At 37.2% G+C, this 20,860-nt stretch overlaps 1 protein-coding gene across 2 annotated transcripts in view; it reads right to left on the bottom strand.

Annotated features, from left to right (window-relative positions):
* sass6 (SAS-6 centriolar assembly protein) overlaps positions 1-20,860 on the bottom strand; it is a 60,707-nt gene that overhangs the window by 16,483 nt on the left and 23,364 nt on the right. Inside the window, exons 2-5 of one of the 2 annotated variants that reach the window (XM_063068879.1) lie at positions 7,632-7,711; positions 7,405-7,484; positions 1,462-1,566; positions 426-597 (exon numbers count right to left, since the gene is read on the bottom strand). In XM_063068879.1, coding sequence (XP_062924949.1) covers positions 426-554 — 129 coding nt within the window. In that variant the 5' untranslated portion in view covers positions 555-597; positions 1,462-1,566; positions 7,405-7,484; positions 7,632-7,711. The remainder of the gene's footprint in view (positions 1-425; positions 598-1,461; positions 1,567-7,404; positions 7,485-7,631; positions 7,712-20,860) is intronic. The other variant, XM_063068878.1, reaches the window with a different exon arrangement.

Here is a 20,860-nt window from a genome sequence, read left to right as displayed (position 1 = left end):
TCAAAAATTAATGGACATTTTCAAATACCAGAGCACTTGGTAATCTTATCCAAGAATAAATAAGTCTTTAGCGTTTGAGATCAAACATGATGTGATGCTTTCACAGCACCCTGGAACTGGGCAAATCCAACTACAGCCAGGTAGTCTCCCATCCAAGCATAGTTCAACAAAATGAAGCTCAGCAGTGAAGCAGAGAGAAATATGTAACAATGCCAATTACTAATGATTTAAGTTCAAGTTTCTGCATTTACGCTAATGCCTACACTGAGAAAGTGGGCTATTATCTATAATAACACAACAATCAAATAACAAAGCTGCATCAGATTATTATGATACAATATTTTAGAGAAAAAAAGTTATTTAACACAGCAGTATAAACTTGAGGATAACAAATACCTTCATAACAAATCAATGTAGAAACTAACCTTCACATTATGAAGGCAGACTGCTAAATATTTCTTTATCTCATTGTCATTTCCTGGAAGCAGCTTTAAGGAGAGATGCGTGAGGTGCTTGAATGGGTTAGTTTCTATTATATTTAAGCTTGCAGGCATGTGATCCAATGCTGGAGACTGCGTTACTAACTGAAGAGTAAACCTTTGGATGAAAAATCAATGAATAGATGGAAGAAATTTAAAATGAGAAATTATTAAAAGATAACAATATTTATAAAGTGCTATAACAATCACAGAATGTACAAAGGTTATTGAATGGCATCAAAAGCAAATTAACTTCCATTTCTGCCTATCTAGGTCTCTGAAGATACTACTTGATACAATAGTTTCACAGCTCTATCTCCTTTAGCAGACTGTTCAGAGCACTTCAATCAAAATCCACAGTATTCTGGAAATTTAGAACCCTAACGTCAATGCAGATTCTAGCTTTAGATGCTAGCTAAGACTTGCAGATGAGGCCAAGTGGGATGGAATGGGAATGCATACTTAAATCCAACACTAGTTATTTGAGTCCTTGTTTCCCTCTCAGTCCATGTGTAGACAAGGGAATGATTCACAACTGATAAAATATGATACTTTTCTACCTCTGCTCCACCACCACACCCTAGACACTGTCGCTATCATTCTGGAACTGCATAAAGATCAATAATTGAAGTGCAAACTACAGAGGTCTACCTCTAGACAAGAAAAAAATAGAATGAATGACTTAATGCTGTAAATCAACGTACATTGTCCATGGGAGCTATCAAAAAGTGACAACTATTCAGAACAATACGAACCCCTCTTGATTTAAAAGCTGTACAAGTTTAACCTTATTATAAGACTGTCCATCCGGGATCATAGAAACTTTATCCTAGTGGAAATTTCAAAAGAAAATCAGCACTGCCCCTGAGGAACGCTGTCTCATTCTGCCCTGCAGAGCTGATGTATGGTTAGAATGACAATAAAGTTCTTTTGAATCTTTGAATCTAATGCTCAACTTAATATCAGCTGGATACAAACTCACCTTGGAACATCTTTGTTTTGTTCCTGGATACATTGGTCCAAAAGTTCAATGAACCGCTGGGGAAAAGCAGAAAATTCTACAAGCAGTCCTTGTTGATTCTTTAAACTGTAAAATTAAATTGTTATCTTAATGCAATGTTACATGGCGTTGTGCTTAAAGCAGTAAAACAATCCAAATGACTGGAAAGTGTGTACCTATATTCCAAAGGCCAGCCTTTTCATCTCCTGTCATCTCACTTCATTATAATACGCTATACCTTTCTCTACCATTTTCATTGACTTCCCCTCAAGCGTTTCTGCTATTTGCCTCAGTTAATAACTACTTTATTGATCACGAGCGGGAAATTCTTTTGATGTAGCAGCAACAGTTAAAAACACGCTTATTTATGTAATTCCATAACTTATTTGAGAGACAGACTAGGTGACAATCCAACTTAGCTGATATGATCCAGGTTGGGATATTTTGGGACTCGGAGGGTAGGAAAGGAGTTGTGGTTGTGGGGGTTGCCATTGGATTAAACCAGGATTGTATTTGCTGTGTTGTTTTGTTAGTATAGATATGGGAAGTGGTGAAATTTTGGGTCTTATTCTAATGCCACGGTAAAAAATAAAATCAGTGTTCTTTCAAAATAAAACCTGTTTTTACATGACGACTCCAAGAAACTGGGATTTTCATGCACAACAGTCTCTAGAGTTTACAGAGAGTGGTGCGAAAAGCAAAAAAAACCCAGTGAGCGGCAGTTCTGTGGGCAAAACTGCCTTGTTAATGAGAATGGCCAGACTTATTCAAGCTGACAGGAAGGCAACATTAACTTAAATAACCATGTGTTACAACAGTAGTGTGCAGAAGAGCATCTCTAAATGCACAACACATCTAACTTTGAAGTGGATACGCTACAGGAGCAGAAGACCACATCAGGTTCCAATCCTGTGGCCACTTTATTAGGTACAGTCCTGTTTTTAATGTTGGTACTCTCCTGTGTCTAATAAAGTAACCACAGAAGTGGAACCCAGTGTGAGCTTCTGCTGTTGTAGCCCATTCACTTCAAGGTTCAACACGTTGTTCACTGAGAGATGCTCTTCTGCACACCACTGTTGTAACACGTGGTACTTGAGAGCACATTCCTGTACCTAATAAAGTGGTTACTGAGTGTATTTGAAATGTTGTTAATGTTGGCATGGAGTCAAACTGTGCACAGCAAGTTCCTACAAACAAGAATGCACTGATGACCAGATCATTTGGCTTTATTTTGATAATTTTAAATGAGATAAAAATCAGCTATAACACTGGGAATATTCCAATCTTTCACATATAACAAAATCTGATGCAACAATCCAAATGACCTGTTTCCTTTACATTTATTTTTCAAGGCATGGTTGTTGTCGGCAAGGCCAATGTTAATTACTCAAAAGCAATTACTGTTTAAAAAGTCAGGATCTATCTTCTTGAACTGCTGTGGACCTTTAGATGAAGAACGCTGGTGGGAAGGGAATACCAGGATGAAGACCCGGTGACAGTGAAGGATTAATTATATTTTTCAAAGTTCAGATGACATGTCTCTTGGAGGGAAACATTCAGGTAGTGTTTAATATTCATTTGTAAAACAGCATCTCTATCTGTACTTCAATACTGCACTGGAAAAATCAGCTTAATTTATCTGCTAGGACAGATTCTGGATTTTCTTGACTCAGATGAAAGTATTATCAACTGAAACATTATTGACAATTTACATACTTATGGTCTCTAGCTTCGTATACCTTTATAAATTATTTCGTAATCTTAAAGAGCTCTATTAATACACTCCTTTGCTGCCTCCTTTCATTTGGAAATTCACTTCATTTGGTGCTCTTCAGCACCAATTCCAACACACAGACTGGAGCGCATTTGCTGCCCATGCCATCACAGACTCTCAGATTAACATTGACTTATATACCAACTCTGTCCTTCAGCACATCAACAAGTGTGTAGATAGAGTGTCATCACAATAACAAATAAAAGTTTTCCCCAATCAGAAACCATGGATGAACAGAGAAGTTCGTCCCCTGCTCAAAGTCAGAGATTCAGCCTTCAGGTCTGGAGACCGGGAGGCTTACAGCTCAGCCAGGGCCAACCTGAGGAGGGGAATCTCTCAGGCTAAACACATATACAAACAAAGAATCGAGGAGCATTTCAACTCCTCGGACCCCCGGCCCATGTGGCATGGCATACAGGTCATTACAGACTTCAAACCACCTAGTACTGTGCCCACTTCCAGCTCTGCTTCCCTCCCTGATGAGCTCAATTACTTCTACGCTCACTTCGACCGAGAGAACAAGGAGGTCACCCTCAAAGTGGATCTCCCACCTGGTGAACTGCCTCTCTCACTTTCCACCTCCGAAGTTTGTGCCACCCTGAGCAGGGTGAATGTACGGAAGGCAGCTGGTCCGGATGGAATACCCAGCCGTGTGCTCAGAGTCTGTGCAGGGAAGTTGGCTGGGGTCTTCACGGACATTTTTAATCTGTCCCTGGCCCAGGCTGGCCCAGGCAGTTGTCCCCACAAGCTTCAAGATCGCCACCATCGTGCCAGTGACAAAGCATTCCACTGCCACGGGCCTGAATGACTTCCGCCCAGTTGCACTCACCCCCATCATTGCAAAGTGCTTTGACAGACTGGTTCTCTCACAGCTGAAATCCTGTCTGCCCACTACCCTGGACCCCCATCAATTTGCCTATCGCACCAACAAGTCAACAGAGGACACCATCTCCACTGCACTTCACTCTGCCCTGACCCACCTGGACAACTCCAACTCTTACATCAGAATGCTGTTCATTGACTTTAGTTCGGCATTCAATACTGTGATCCCCTCCAAGCTGATCGCCAAACTTCGTCACCTTGGTATCAGCTCATCCCTCTGCAATTGGACCTTGGACTTTTTGACTAACAGACCCCAATCAGTTAAGTTAGACAACCTCTCCTCCTCCACTCTCACCCTGAACACCGGCGTGCCTCAAGGCTGTGTGCTGAGCCCTTCTCTGTACTGCCTTCTCACCTATGACTGCGTTCCTTTCTTTCTTTTCAAATCTTTTTATTTACTGCGTTCCTGTACATGGTTCTAACTGCATAATCAAGTTTGCAGACGACATCACGGTGGTTGGCCTGATCAGAGGGGATGATGAGACGGCCTACAGGGCCGAGGTCCAGCAGCTGGCCATGTGGTGTGCCGACAAACAACATGGCCCTCAACACCCAGAACACCAAGGAGATCATTGTGGACTTCAGGCATGCTAGGAGCCACACTCACATCCCCATCTACATCAACGGAACTGTAGTGGAGCATGTATCAAGCTTCAAATTCTTTGGTGTCCACATTTCCGAGGATCTCACCTGGTTCCTGAACTCCTCCATCCTGATCAAAAAGGTGCAACAGCACCTTTATTTCCTGCGAAGCATCAAGAAAGCTCACCTCTGTCCCAGGATACTGACAGACTTTTACCACTGTACCATTGAGAGCATACTCACCAACTGCATCTCAGTGTGGTATGGCAATTGTCCTGTATCGGACCGCAAAGCACTCCAGCGGGTGGTGAAAACTGCCCAGCAGATTATTAGCACCCACTTGCCCACCATTGAGAACATCTACCATAAACACTGCCTGGGCAGGGCAGAAAGCATTACCAAGGATGCATCTCACCCTAACCATGGACTTTTTACTCTCCTCCCATCCGATAGGCGCTACAGGAGCCTCCGCTCCCGCACCAGCAGGCACAGGAAGGGCTTCTTCCCTGAGGCTGTGACCCTGCTGAACCTCACATCACAGCGCTAAGCAGTATTGCACCCATATTGTACTGTCTCAGTACTTCTATATTTGTGTGCTGTAGCACTTACTTTTTATTCGCAGTTATTTTGTAAGTAACACTATTCTTTGCATTTCTGGTTAGATGCTAACTGTATTTCATTGGCTTTGTATCTGTACTCGGCAGAATGACAGTAAAGTTGAATCTAATCTAATCTAACCTAATCTAAATGATCCCATTGAAATAGTTCTCTCTTTCCTGATAGTTATAGCCTTCAGATCTGGATGTCTTATTTTTAATATTATTGGACCCTTGCTAATCCCTCTATCGTTTTGTAATATGGAGACCAACCCTGACTAAAGTACTCTCGGTAAGATCTATCCAATGTCCTACATCAATTTCCTATTATGGAATTTTGAAATCTACATTATTAAATTGTGTTGAGACCCCACAATTCCACCCCCTCCCCCAAGGGTTCTCAGTATCTTGCAATGTTGTCAAGAAGGGAGTAAAGCAAAAATAACAAATACATAGATAGTAATCTTTTATGTCAGATGAATTGTTAAACACCACCTAAATGCATTCCTCCAAGTAATACACCACTCTAACTTTGAAAGATAGCCTATACAGTGAAAATGTCAATTTGCTAATGGTTTGAAACTTTAGGTCTAAGAACCCCTACGCTGACTTAGAACCCTGATAATTTTTCATATTTGTTGAGAATCTTCTGCTTAACTAGCAGTAAACTCGAGGTCAAATTGAAAGCTACCTTCAGCAATATACCAGTGGTGCACGTACTGTACTCCACCAGTGGATTCTTTCATGGAGTTCACTATGGTTGCTTGAGATTAGAGATATCCTAACACCCATGATGGGTAATTTGCCTCAAGAACACACCATAGATAGAATATTTATTTCAATGAGAAGGTACAGATACAAAAGACTTTGGTAATATTAATTATAGTTTTAACAGCTTTGGGATTTTCAAGTTTCTTAACTTTTATTAGCTTCAATAACTTTATTATTTAACTTTGAGAGCCAGAAGTGTTCATTTTTTGATAATTTGTTTATGTTTGGCAGGTGTGACTTAACTGTCTATTAAAGTTAATTTGCAACCATCCATGCCTACAATATCCTGTTACAGCGTGGAAGTTCCTGTATCCACACAGGGCCTTGTTGTAGATGAAGCAGGTTAGAATTCCTCTCTATTGCAATTTTGTTCTGGATGTTCAATTAATGTTTGTCTTCATACAGGCTAAAAAAACCTCCCTGAGATAGTGCAGAGCAACGTGTGAAAGAAAATGTCAGTGGGAGAAGAAGCTATTGGAAACATTAACAGGACTGATAAGTAACAAATCCCTTGGATATGACAAAGTGAATCACGGCATTTTGAAAGAGATGCATGTGGAGTTATTTCCAAAATTCAAATTCTAGAATGGTTCCCATAATTGAGAAAGTAGCAAACATCAGCTTTAAGAGAGAAAAGAAAAAAATACAAAACTACAGACCAGTTTTGATGAAGGTCATTGACCCTCAACAGTAATTCAGTTTCTCACAAGATGGATGCTGCCAGTTACTGACTTTCATAATAGGAAAAATAACAGAATCTATTATTAAGGAAAATAACAAAGTACTTAGATGGTAGGATTTGGCAGTCCAGATGAAGTCACAAAATGGAAACAGTATTAAACAAACCTGATAGAGCTTTTTTTGCGGTTGTAGCTTACAGATTAGGGAAAAAAGGGAACCACTGAACGTAGTGCGTTTGGATCTTCAGAAAGCCCTTTACAAAATACCACATAAGAAATTTTGCTGTGGTTACATCTCCAACAGTGATCATTGCTAAAGAGAGGAACAGGCAACAGCTTTTGTCATTTCCAACAGGGAAGAAACTGTAAGCTCCAGTAATATCAACACGGAGCAGCTGCTACTGGTTTCCCAACAACAGCACACAATGATTGTATCAGCCAGAATGTAGTCTAGTTACTGAGTGGGAGCACCACTCACCCAACACCAGCCCTCACAGGCGACCTCTGCACATTGTGCCAGTGGCTGACTCTACAAAGTCATGCAAACATGAGATCAGTTTCGCCATGGGAGCACCTGTTCCACACACAGCACAGTCAACCCAAAAAGATTTCCTTTTCTTAAGTAGAGAAGAATGTGTACCTATGATTGCCTGGACTCCAGGAACAAGAAAGCTATAACAAATCAGCACTTTGTGGATAACTGATAGAGCCCAGCAGTATCTGTGAAAAATAAATAGCTACAAGTAAAGTGGAGAAATAATGCAATTTTGGGTTAAATTTCTAACTATCCTATTACAGATTAGTAACACACAATACCAAATAAGAATCAGTAAATGATCAAATGACAGTATTCTGATTCACACCTACCTCAGAAAATCATCTTCACTAATCATAAGATTATACAAGAAGAAGGGATCTGTGTCATCAGTCAAACGGACAGATAAATCCTAAGACAGGGCATAAAAATTATTTTAAAGGATAATTTAAAATCACTCCTGAATGGTGAAGTCTAGCACTAGAGTTCAATAATGAGACCATAAGACATAGGTGCAGAATTAGACCATTTGGCCCATCGAGTCTGCTCTGCCATTCAATCATGGCTGATCCTTTCTTCTCCTCCTCAGCCCCACTCCCCAGCCTTCCCATAATCTTTGATACCATATCCAATCAAGAACCTATCAAGCTCTGCCTTAAATACACCCAATGGCCTTGCCTCCACAGCTGCCAGTGGTAATTAATTCCACAAATTCACCACCCTCTGGCTAAAGAAATTTCTCGACATCTTGGTTTTAAATAGACGCCTCTATATCCTGACGCTGCGCCCTCTTGTCTTAGATTTCCCCACCATGGGGAACATGCTTTCCACATCTACTCTGTCTCGGCCTTTCAACATTTGAAAGGTTTCAATAAGATCTCCCCCCACCCCATCCTTCTAAATTCCAGCGAGTAGAGACCCAGAGCTATCAAACATTCCTCCTAAGATAACCCTTTCATTTCCAGAATCATTCTTGTGAACCTCCTCTGAACCCTCTTCAGTGCCAGCACATCTTTTCCTAGATGAGGAGCCAAAAACTGTTCACAATACTCAAAGTGAGGCCTAACCTGTGCCTTATAACATCCCTGCTCTTGTATTCTAGATCTCTTGAAATGAATGCTAACATGTCATTTGCCTTCCTCACCACCGACTCAATCTGCAAGTTAATCTTTAGGACGTTCTGCACAAGGACTCCCAAGTCCCTTGGATTTTCTCACCATTTAGAAAATAGTTTGCACATTTATTTCTACTACCAAAGTGCATGACCACACATTTTCCAACATTGTATTCCATTTGTTACTCTCTTGCCCATTCTCCTAATCTAAGTCTTACTGCAGCATACCCATTTCCTCAACACTACCTGCCCCTCCACCAATCTTTGTTTCATCTGCAAACTTGGCAACAAAGCTATCTATTCCATCATCTAAATCACTGAGATACAGCATAAAAAGAAGCGGTCTCAACACTGACCCCTGCAGAACACCACTGGCAGCCAACCAGAAAAGAATCATTTTATTCCTGCTCGCTGCCTCCCACCAATGCTCTAACTTTCCTGTAATACCACGGGCTCTTAAATTGGTAAGCAGCCTCACGTATGGCACCTTGTCAAAAGCCTTCTGAAAGTCCAAATATACAACACCCACTGCATCCCCTTTATCCACCCTACATATAATCTCCTCAAAGAATTCTAACAGTTTCATCAGGCAAGATTTTCCCTTAAGGAAACCATACTGACTTTGTCCTATCTTGTCCTGTGTCACCAAGTACTCCATAACCTCATCTTTAACAATTGACCCCAATATCTTCCTAGTCACTAAGGTCAGGCTAATTGGTCTATAATTTTCTTTCTGCTATTTCCTCCTTTCTTAAAGAGTGGAGTGACAACTACAATTTTCCAGTCCTCTAGCTTCTCAAAGCACTTTCCCATTTAATAGTGCAAAATTATCCAACTGTCCTTTTTACATCTTTTCTTTCCAATATCCAGACTCGAATTGGCCTTAAAAATGAAGCAATAATTAATTTGCACTTATGGGAGCCAGAGCACCAGGTCAGAAAATGGAGAGATGGAGAGGAAGGTAGATGTCCAGGCCAGCAAAAAAAAATCCAGAAAGTATCAAAGTAATAGATACAATGGGATGGATAGTTTGAAATGTGTATACTTTAATGCTAGGAGTATTATGGGTAAAAGTGATGAACTTAAAGTGTGTGGATCAGTACATGAAACTATAATATTGTGGCAATTACAGAAACTTGGTTGGGAGAGAAACAGGAATGGGGGACTTCCGGTAGCGCTCATGGAGTGAAGTCGCGTTCTTGACTCGCTCCATTACCTCTGAGTTTTTCTTCTTATGATCAGCTATATTTTAATTAACCATTAAGGCATCAACTTTTACAATACTTTGAAATAAATTGGGCTCTCCGATAATTGGATGCGTTCAAGGTCTGCTATGTCTAAGAATGGAAAAAACGGGAAGGATGGCAAACCTCCGGTTAGACCGAAAGGTACTGATTTCCCTCCGACTGAACCACCGGTGACTTGGAAAGCTATATCGGAGCTAATTCAAAGGGAAATTTCAACTAGTTTCCAGAAAGTTGCCAATTCAATCGAGAAGATACAGATATCTATTATGGAACATCGGTCGGCTATATCTGATCTTCAAAAATCCGCGCAACAAAGTGAGCTCAAGATGGAGAAAATCGAAGAAACAATTAATGTAATGAAGAAGAAACTCGACTTTCTGACCTTTAAAAACTCTGACTTAGAATCTAGAATGCGACGGCAGAATCTTCGAATGATTGGGGTGCGTGAAGCTGTTGAATCCGATAACCCTATGAAGTATTTTTCTCAACTTTTAAAAGATGCATTTACTACTGTATTTCCTGACCAACCACCGTTATTGGATCGTGTTCACAGAGTTCCATCATACTCGCATAGGTCAGATAAACCTAGACATGTCATTTTACGTTTTCATTACTTTCAAGACAAGGAGAAACTGTTTCGATTCATTCGATCTAAAGGTTTCATTGATTTTTTGGATCTTAAGTTCCGATTCGTGGAGGACTTCAGTAAACCAATCCGGGATCAACGGGTTCGTTACAGATCTGTGATGTCGGAACTCTACAAGATGGATTTAAAACCAGCGCTGCTTTACCCTGCACGTTTAAGGATTCGAACGTTGGATGGAGCCCTCCGTTTTTTTGAATCTCCATCGGATGCCCAGAGTTATCTGGATCAATTTTCACCTTCAACATCTTAATCGTAATATTTTAACTACCTCCGTTGATCGGAGGCTGTGAATTTGTCGGTCTTAATTTTTTTTTTGCCCTATTTGGGCAGAAAAGTTTATTTTTGATTACTTAATATGGTTGCTAAACTTTCTTTTTAACTGCGTCATTTCTTTCTTTTTCCCAGGGGATTCTGGGTGGTTACTTCCTCATTGTCATTTTACGTATTTCCTTTGTGGCCTTAAATTTTGTAGTTTTTTTAAAAATCTATTTTGTTTTGTAGGTTTTTATAACTAGTTTATGTTAATAATCTCTTTTTTTTTGTTGTTTTGTTTACTCATGAGTTTGGGGTTTATTGCGTTTTTTAAAATATTTTCTGGCTTTTATTCTGTTATGTGTTTATTTTAATTGAGTTATCTTTTTTTATTTTACTGTTTTATAATCAGCTGACCTTTTTTTTTCTTTTTTAAATCTTTATTGAGTAAGTATACAAAAAAGGTAAGCCATATAAACATTAATACAATGTTAAAGTATAATAAAATTCCAAAAGGTATCAATACCAAAAAAAATACTACAAACAATGTAATTTAAACATAAGAAACCAAGATAACATAATAGTATACTAAATTTTATATATATCAATGGAAAAAAAGAAAAAAAAACCCCCAAAAAAAACCCACCGTGCAACTAACTAAAAGCAAGGCAAAGCAATGGGCTAACTTGAAACCAAACAGAGTTAAACTTAAAATCACGTCCCCAATCCCGACCTCCATTAAAAACAGTGAAAAAAAAACAAGAAGGGTAAATATTACATTAAATGAAAATATCGAATAAAAGGTCCCCAAATCTGTTCAAATTTAAATGAAGAATCATAAAGGTTACTTCTAATTTTCTCCAAATTCAAACATAAAATCATCTGAGAAAACCAAAAAAAGGTAGTTGGAGCATTAAGCTCTTTCCAATGTTGTAAAATACATCTTTTCGCCATTAAAGTAAGAAATGCAATCATTCTACGGGCTGAAGGGGAAAGATTACTAGAAATTTTAGGTAGTCCAAAGATAGCAGTAATAGGGTGAGGAGAGATATCTATATTTAATACCTTAGAAATAATATTAAAAATATCTCTCCAAAAAGTTTCCAAAGTAGGGCAAGACCAAAACATATGAGTTAAAGAGGCTATCTGCCCCGAACATCTATCACAGAAAGGATTAATATGCGAGTAAAAGCGCGCTAACTTATCTTTGGACATATGTGCTCTATGAACCACTTTAAATTGAATTAAGGAATGTTTAGCACAAGTAGAGGAAGTATTAACTAATTGTAAAATCTGCCCCCAATCATCCACAGAAATGGTAAGCCCCAATTCCTGTTCCCAATCTACCCTAATCTTATCAAATGGAGCTTTCCTAAGTTTCATAATAATATTATAAATCACAGCCGATGCACCTTTCTGACATGGATTGAGGTTAATTATCGAATCTAAAATATATGTAGGAGGAAGCATTGGAAAGGAAGAAAGTATAGTACTTAGGAAATTTCTAACTTGTAAATATCTAAAAAAATGTATTCTTGATAAGTTATATTTATTAGATAATTGTTCAAAAGACATAAGGGAACCATCTAAAAATAAATCCAAAAACCGTAAAATACCCTTAGTCTTCCAAGTTTGAAAAGCGCGATCCGTAAAGGAGGGAGGAAAAAATATGTTACCTAAAATAGGAATCGCTAACCCGAATTGATTAAGATCAAAAAATTTTCTGAATTGAAACCAAATGCGCAAAGCATATTTAACTATCGGGTTAGAGACCTGCTTAAGGCGTTTCGAATCAAAAGGGAGAGAGGAGCCTAAAATAGAGCCAAGTGTATAACCCTGAACAGATTGTAATTCCAATGCTACCCATTTAGGAATAGATAGTATGTCCTGGTCAAGTAACCAAAATTTCATATGTCGAATATTAATAGCCCAATAATAGAATCTAAAGTTAGGTAATGCTAAACCTCCATCTCTCTTAGCTTTCTGTAAATGTATTTTACCCAGTCTCGGATTCTTATTCTGCCAAATAAATGAAGAAATTTTAGAGTCAACTTTATCAAAGAAAGATTTTGGAACGAAAATTGGTAATGCCTGAAACACATATAAAAATTTTGGCAAAAAAAACATCTTAACTGCATTAATACGACCAATCAAAGTTAAATATAAGGGAAACCATTTAGATGAAAGTTGAGTAATATGGTCTATTAATGGTAAAAAGTTAGTCTTAAATAAATCTTTGTATTTACAAGTAATTTTAATCCCAAGATATGAAAAATAATTATTAATCAATTTAAATGGAAATTTATAATATAAGGGAAGATGTTTATTAATCGGAAAAAGTTCACTCTTACTAAGATTTAATTTATAACCTGAGAAAAAACCAAATTGTGCTAATAACTCTAAAACAGCAGGAATAGATTTCTCAGGATTAGAAATATATAAAAGTAAATCATCAGCATAGAGTGATAATTTATGGGACTTTAATCCCCGAGTTATCCCAGTAATATTTGAAGATTCTCGAATAGCAATTGCAAGAGGTTCTAATGCAATATCAAATAATAGGGAACTAAGAGGACAGCCTTGTCGAGTACCACGAAAGAGAGGAAAAAAAGGTGAGTTTAAAGAGTTAGTACAAACCGAGGCTACAGGGGAATGATATAACAGTTTAATCCAGGATATAAATTTCAAGCTAAAATTAAACATTTCAAGCACCTTAAATAAATAAGGCCAACCTTTTTTATATTTACACTTTTTTTTTAAGGGAGCGTATACCGGAAGTCATGGGGGTAGTTTTAGTGCTTGCTTCTTTCGGGCTGGTCTGCGTTAGATTTAGCCTTGGGGTCATGGGGTGGGGGGTGGTGGGAGGGGCTTCATGTTTTAGTTTCTTTCTTCTTGGGCTATATACATTATTGAAGTATTGGTTGGGTTCTTCTTCCCGGTATCTCTTGTATGTTCTGTTCCCTTTCCGGGTTCGTGGGTCGAGCCTATCGTCAATCCTCCTTGTTGCGGGTTGACTTTAGGGTTTATGGAGTCTATTATTAATTTTGTCTCCTGGAATACTAATGGTCTTAATCATCCTATTAAAAGGAAAAAAGTTTTTAAAGTGTTCCGGAGACTTAAAGCACAAATTTTATTTTTACAAGAGACCCATGTGCGGAGGGGGGACAGACTACGTTTTTTTTAAATTCTGGAAGAAACAACAGTTTCATTCGAACTCCAATGCTAAGGTTCGAGGCGTCTCTATTTTTATAGACTCCTCAGTTACTTTTATACAACATGATATTATTTCTGATCCGAATGGTAGATTTCTATTGGTTAGTGGTTTACTATTTAATAAAAAAGTAGTTTTGGTTAATGTTTATGCTCCTAATATGGACTGTCTGGAATTTTATAAATCATTATTTAATCAGTTTCTGAATTTGAATGAGTTTTCATTGATCTGGGGCGGAGATCTTAATACCTGTTTGTCTCCAGCTTTGGACCGTTCGGCTCCTCTACGGACCTTACCTAATAAATCTGCAACTTTGATTAATTCATTCCTTTCTGATTCTGGGTCGACGGACATTTGGCATTTTTTGCATCCTCAGGAAAAAGATTTTTCTTTTTTTTCACATGTTCATCATTCCTATTCAAGAATTGATTATTTCTTTATTGATTCTCGTCTTATTTCCTCAGTGATTAAATGTGATTATGACTCTATAACCATTTTGGATCATGCTCCACTTAAGCTTTCTATTAAAATTCTGGCCAATATACAAAATAATAGACAATGGCGTTTTAATTCGCTGTTGCTTCAGGACTCGGACTTTGTTAACTTTATGAATGAACAGATTGATCTTTTTTTTACAATTAACTATACAGAGGATATTTCTGTCAACATTCTTTGGGACACTTTTAAAGCTTATATTCGTGGTCAGATTATCTCGTATTCTGCTGCTTTGAGGAAGAAGCTGAAGCAGGAGGAGTTGGTAATTGTGGACAAGATTAAAGAAATTGATAAGAAATATGTTATGGCTCCATCTGAGGAGTTATATAAACAAAGAACTGAACTTCAAATGGAACACAGTTTATTACTCTCGTCCTCGATTGTAAACCAATTAAAGAAAACAAGAAGTGAACTTTATGTACACAGTGACAAAATTGGCAAACTGTTGGCTAATCAACTGAAGTCTAATGATGCTAAATCTCAAATTAATCAGATTTATAACCAAAATGATCGACTGATACTTGATCATGTGGGGATTAATCAAACCTTCTGTGATTTTTACTCTTCCTTATATCAATCAGAGTCTCCTCGAGATTCTAAATATATGAATGATTTTTTAGATAATTTAGACTTCCCTGAGATTTCACAGGATATGTCTTCTATGTTACATACTCCCATTACCATGGATGAGATTAGGAATGTTATTTTCTCTATGAATTTGGGGAAAACTCCTGGCCCTGATGGGTTTACCGTAGAATTTTATAAATGTTTTGCTCCTTCATTAATCCCTTGGCTCTGTAGGGTTTTTGAGGCTTCATTAAAACTTGGTAAACTTCCTGAATCTTTCAATAGAGCGTCAATTTCTCTAATATTAAAGAAGGATAAAGATCCTGCTCAATGTGCATCTTATAGACCAATATCTTTATTAAATGTTGATTCTAAAGTTTTTTCTAAGTTATTAGCAAATAGATTAGAAAAAGTACTTCCTTCTATTATTTCGGAAGACCAAACGGGTTTTATTAAAGGTCGTTACTCTTTTTATAATATTCGCACACTGTTAAATATCATTTATACTCCCTCACAAAATGTTCCTGAGTGTGTTATCTCTTTAGATGCTGAGAAAGCTTTTGATAGAGTAGAATGGCCTTATTTATTTAAGGTGCTTGAAATGTTTAATTTTAGCTCGAAATTTATATCCTGGATTAGACTGTTATATCATTCTCCTGTGGTCTCGGTCCGTACTAACTCTTTAAGTTCACCTTTTTTCCCCTCTTTTTCGAGGTACTCGACAAGGTTGTCCTCTTAGTCCCTTATTATTTGATATTGCATTAGAACCTCTTGCAATTGCCATTCGAGAATCTCCAAATATTACTGGGATAACTCGGGGCTTAAAGTCCCATAAAATATCACTCTATGCTGATGATTTACTTTTATATATTTCTAATCCTCAAAAATCCATCCCGGCTGTTTTAGAGCTATTAGCACAATTTGGTCTTTTTTCAGGTTATAAATTAAATCTTAGTAAGAGTGAACTCTTTCCGATTAATAAACAACTTCCCTTATATTATAAATTTCCATTTAAATTGATTAATAATTATTTTTCATATCTTGGGATTAAAATTACTTGTAAATACAAAGATTTATTTAAGACTAACTTTTTACCATTAATAGACCATATTATTCAACTTTCATCTAAATGGTTTCCTTTATATTTAACTTTGATTGGTCGTATTAATGCAGTTAAGATGTTTTTTTTGCCAAAATTTTTATATATATTTCAGGCATTACCAATCTTTGTTCCAAAATCTTTTTTTGACAAAGTTGACTCTAAAATTTCTTCACTTATTTGGCAGAATAAAAACCCGAGACTGGGTAAAATACATTTACAGAAAGCTAAGAGAGATGGAGGCTTAGCATTACCTAACTTCAGATTTTATTATTGGGCAATTAATATTCGACATATGAAATTCTGGTTACTTGACCAGGATATACTATCCATTCCTAAATGGGTAGCATTGGAATTACAATCTGTTCAGGGTTTTACACTTGGCTCTATTTTAGGTTCCTCTCTTCCTTTTGATTTGAAACACCTTAAACAGGTGTCTAACCCGATAGTTAAATATACCTTACGTATTTGGTTTCAATTCAGAAAATTTTTTGATCTTAATCAATTTGGGTTAGCGATTCCTATTTTAGGTAACATATTTTTTCCTCCCTCTTTTATGGATCGTGCTTTTCAAATTTGGAAGACTAAGGGTATTTCACGGTTTTTGGATTTATTTTTAGATGGTTCCCCTATGTCTTTTGAACAATTATCTAATAAATATAACTTATCAAGAATACATTTTTTTAGATATCTACAAGTTAGAAATTTCCTAAGTACTATACTTTCTTCCTTTCCAATGCTTCCTCCTACATACATTTTAGATACTATAATTAACCTTAATCCATGTCAGAAAGGTGCATCGGCTATGATTTATAATATTATTATGAAACTTAGGAAAGCTCCATTTGATAAGATTAGGGTAGATTGGGAACAGGAATTGGGGTTTACCATTTCCGTGGATGACTGGGGGCAGATTTTACAATTAGTTAATACTTCCTCTATCTGTGCTAAACATTTCCTAATTCAATTTAAAGTTGTTCATAGAGCACATATGTCCAAAGATAAGTTAGCGCGCTTTTATTCTCATATTAATCCTTTTTGTGATAGATGTCCAGGGCAGATGGCCTCTTTAACTCATATGTCTTGCCCTACTTTGGAAACTTTTTGGAGAGACATTTTTAATATTATCTCCAAGGTATTGAATATAGATATCTCTCTTCACTCTATTACTGCTATCTTTGGACTACCTAAAATTTCCAGTAATCTTTCCCCTTCAGCCCGTAGAATGATTACATTTCTTACTTTAATGGCGAAAAGATGTATCTTACAACATTGGAAAGAGCTTAATGCTCCAACTACCTTGTTTTGGTTTTCTCAGACGGTATTATGCTTGAATTTGGAGAAAATTAGAAGCAATCTTTATGACTCCTCATTTAAATTTGAACAGACTTGGAGATCTTTTATTCAATATTTTCATTTAATGTAATATATACCCTTCTTGTTTTTTTTTTACTGTTTTTAATGGAGGTCGGGATTGAGGACGTGATTTTAAGTTTAACTCTGTTTGGTTTCAAGTTAGCCCATTGCTTTGCTTTTAGTTAGTTGCACGGTGGGTTTTTTTTTGGGGGGTTTTTTTTTCCTTTTCTCTATTGATATATATATAAAAATTAGTATACTATTATGTTACCTTGGTATGTTATGTTTAAATTACATTGTAGTATTTTTTTTGTATTAATATCTTCTGTAATTTTATTATATTCTAACAGTGTATTAGTGTCTATATGGCTTACCTTTTTGTATACTTATTCAATAAAAAGATTTAAAAAGAAAGAAAGAGAAACAGGAACGGGTGCTTAATGTCCCAGAGAACCAATATGGTGTTGTGATGGGAGACTTCAATTTCCCTGATACAAACAGGGACTTTCTTTGCACAAGGGTTCTACATAGGGCAAAATTTATTAGCTGCATCCAGGAGGGCTTAAATACAAATATAAATGGGTGGATTACTACATTTTCAGATGATACAAAGTTTGGTGGTGTTGTGGTGAGTGTAATAGACCGACAAAGAATCGAGCAGGAGATAGATCAATTGCAGACATAGGCAGAGAAGTGGCAGATGGAGTTTAACCCAGCCAAATGTGAAGTGTTACACCTTGGTAGATAAAATGTAAAGAGACAGTACACTGTTAAGAACAAGATCCTTAACAGTGTTGATGAGCAGAGGGATCTTGGGGTCCCAGTTCATAGCTCCCTGAAGGAGGTTAACAGGGTGGTTAAGAAAGCATACGTCATGCTTGCCCTTATTAGTCAGGGCATTGAGTTCAAAAGACAGGAAGTTATGTTGCAGCTTTATAAAACTATAGGAAAGAGACTGAGGATTTGGAGAGGGTGCAGAAGAAGTTTACTAGGATGCTGTCTAGATTAGAGGGCATGTGCAACAAGGTTGAACAAACTTGGGTTGCTTTCTCTGGAGCAACAGAGGCTGTGGGGAGATCTGATAAAGGTTTATAAGATTATGAAAGGCATAGATAGTGACAGACAGTAACTTTCCCCCAGAGTTGAAATGTCTAATACCGGAGGGAATGAAATTGTAACTGTCTCAGAGACATGTTTCATTGAGATGTTTATTTTGTATGTTTTTGTCATAAATTCATGATTATTTTATAACCTTAAAATATTTTATGTAAGGTTTTATTTAATGTGGAGTGTAACGGGTCACAATGACCAGAGTTTAATAAAAGCATGAGTGATGCATTATGGGTCAAAACCAACATGGAAGCAGAGAAAGACACATGGCCCTAAAATAACCTTATTCTGTACGTCCAAGAAGAGCACACGCTTTCACGGTGTTTACTGAAGAAAGAGAAAGAGAGAAATAAAAATAAATCTTCAAGGACATTTGTATGTTGCATGGCCATTATTGCAATGGACCGGTGCAGTAACAGAAATTAATGTGAGAGTGAAGTTCAAAGGAGATGTGAGGGGCAAGTCACTTTACACAGAGTGGTAGGTGCCTGGAATGTGCTGTCTGGGTAGTGGTAGAGGCAGATACATTAGGGACATTTGAGAGATGTTTAGATAGACACATGAAAGTGAGGGAAACGGAAGAATAAGGACATTGTTTAGGCAGAACGGATTAGTTCAGTTAGCTATTTGATTATTAATTTTATTGTTTCGGCACAACATTGTGGGTTAAGTGGATTGTTCCTGTGCTGTACTGTTCAATCCAATTTACTCTATTGCCCTTCGTGTTAACAATATGATCCCCTCTGCCAACACAATACAAAACTCTGTTTTGCAGAATAACTCCATTCAGTCTATAAGGATGACCTTGGGTTTCTGTTTACCTACCACATCACTTCTCCGTTCCACTCCAATGACCGATCTATATTATTCAAACTATGTCCTACAAAGCTCATCTCCCAACTACACACACTGTAAACATTAACTGTTGCAGGTAAATCTCCACTCCACGCCCATGCCCCCAATGATGTGCCTGTGGCTTTTCTTATTTTGTCACTTTTGACTTAGCAACTGTTAACGTGACAGCTTTGGCCTGCACCTGATCACCAACATCGTGTTCTCGCCACCTCCACAACTTAAGAACCATTTACTATTTATGGTACAACTGTGACGAAAACCAATTTCCCCTGGGATCAATAAAGTATGACTATGACTATGCACACTTGTTTTCTCACTGTTACAGTTCTGATGAAGGGTCTTTGAAGCAAACAACTAAGTTTATTTCTTTCCTAACTTGTCCTGTGTGAACTCCTGGTTGCTTCCAGTTTTCTTTCAGCATCTATATTTTCTAAATATATTTTATTGATAAGGATGGACAACATTTGTCAATTGAATGGCATAAATCTTACTTGTTAGACCATGTCTGAAACACTGCACTTGGAGGCACATTGGAGCTTAGCAGACCCCACCACCCCCAAGAATTTGAAAATCAGGCAATCAGATAGTAGTTATCTTTAAAAGCTTAGCCAGTATAATATTAACCTAATTTCGCTTTTTAAAAAAACTATTATTCAATCTTGATTGAATAATTATTTATGGAGTTGTAAATTAAGATAAACATAAGTATGTAACTGCCCTATTCCTAATCTTCTGGCAAAGAGCAAGTTTGTTTTAAAGATTACTAGAGTGACAACCACTTGAATTATTTACAAAATATTGTATTACCTTGACGATTGTGAGAATGCCCAAAGACCAAATAGTTGGCAAAATTCATTTTTTAAAAAAAATGGATGGTAAATAAATTACCTTCTTACATCCTCAGGTAGATCCCGTGTCATAGGCTACATCAGACTAACTTGGCTAGAGGAATAGCTAGTCCAGATAGGCAGACCTTTATCATTACACTTGGGATGTTTTCACAGCCGTTATAAATATCTAACATGCTGTCACTTTCTCCTACATCGTTTTCCCCATCCCATTCTTGTCATAACAATTACAATGCTATTTAAATCCATTAACAGCATTGATTTACCACAATCCCTCTTCCCTAACCCCTTTTCTTATCACAGTTGCTGTCTCCTGTACTGCAATATCACTTCTTGGTTACCAACAGATTGTTCACAATTCCTCCCTTCCCAAAATAATTGCTCTCTCCTTCCAACACTATTCACCACCACTAGCTTTATTTATTTCCTGTCAATCACTGTACATATTTCCTGTACCTAGATCACTTTATATATGTATAATAAACATATATATATTAGCTATCTTATGTATTTATACTAATTGCACTTTTTAAATTGTGTTCTTTATCTTAGTATGTTTTTTTGTGCTGTATTGGACCCGAAGTAACAATTAGTTTGTTTTCCTTTACACTTGTATACTGGAAATGACATTAAGCAATCTTGAACCACTTCACTTTCTGCATTTTCTCTTCAATGCCTTCTCTTGCAGGTCTCATTCTCAGCCAGTTAGACCATGCCTGAAATTCTTTGTGTAAACAAGGACACTTCAACCACCCCACCAT

The sequence above is a fragment of the Mobula hypostoma genome, chromosome 16, assembly GCF_963921235.1.
Source record: "Mobula hypostoma chromosome 16, sMobHyp1.1, whole genome shotgun sequence".
Lineage (NCBI taxonomy): Eukaryota > Metazoa > Chordata > Chondrichthyes > Myliobatiformes > Myliobatidae > Mobula > Mobula hypostoma.
This window is presented reverse-complemented; position numbering and strand designations above follow the sequence as displayed.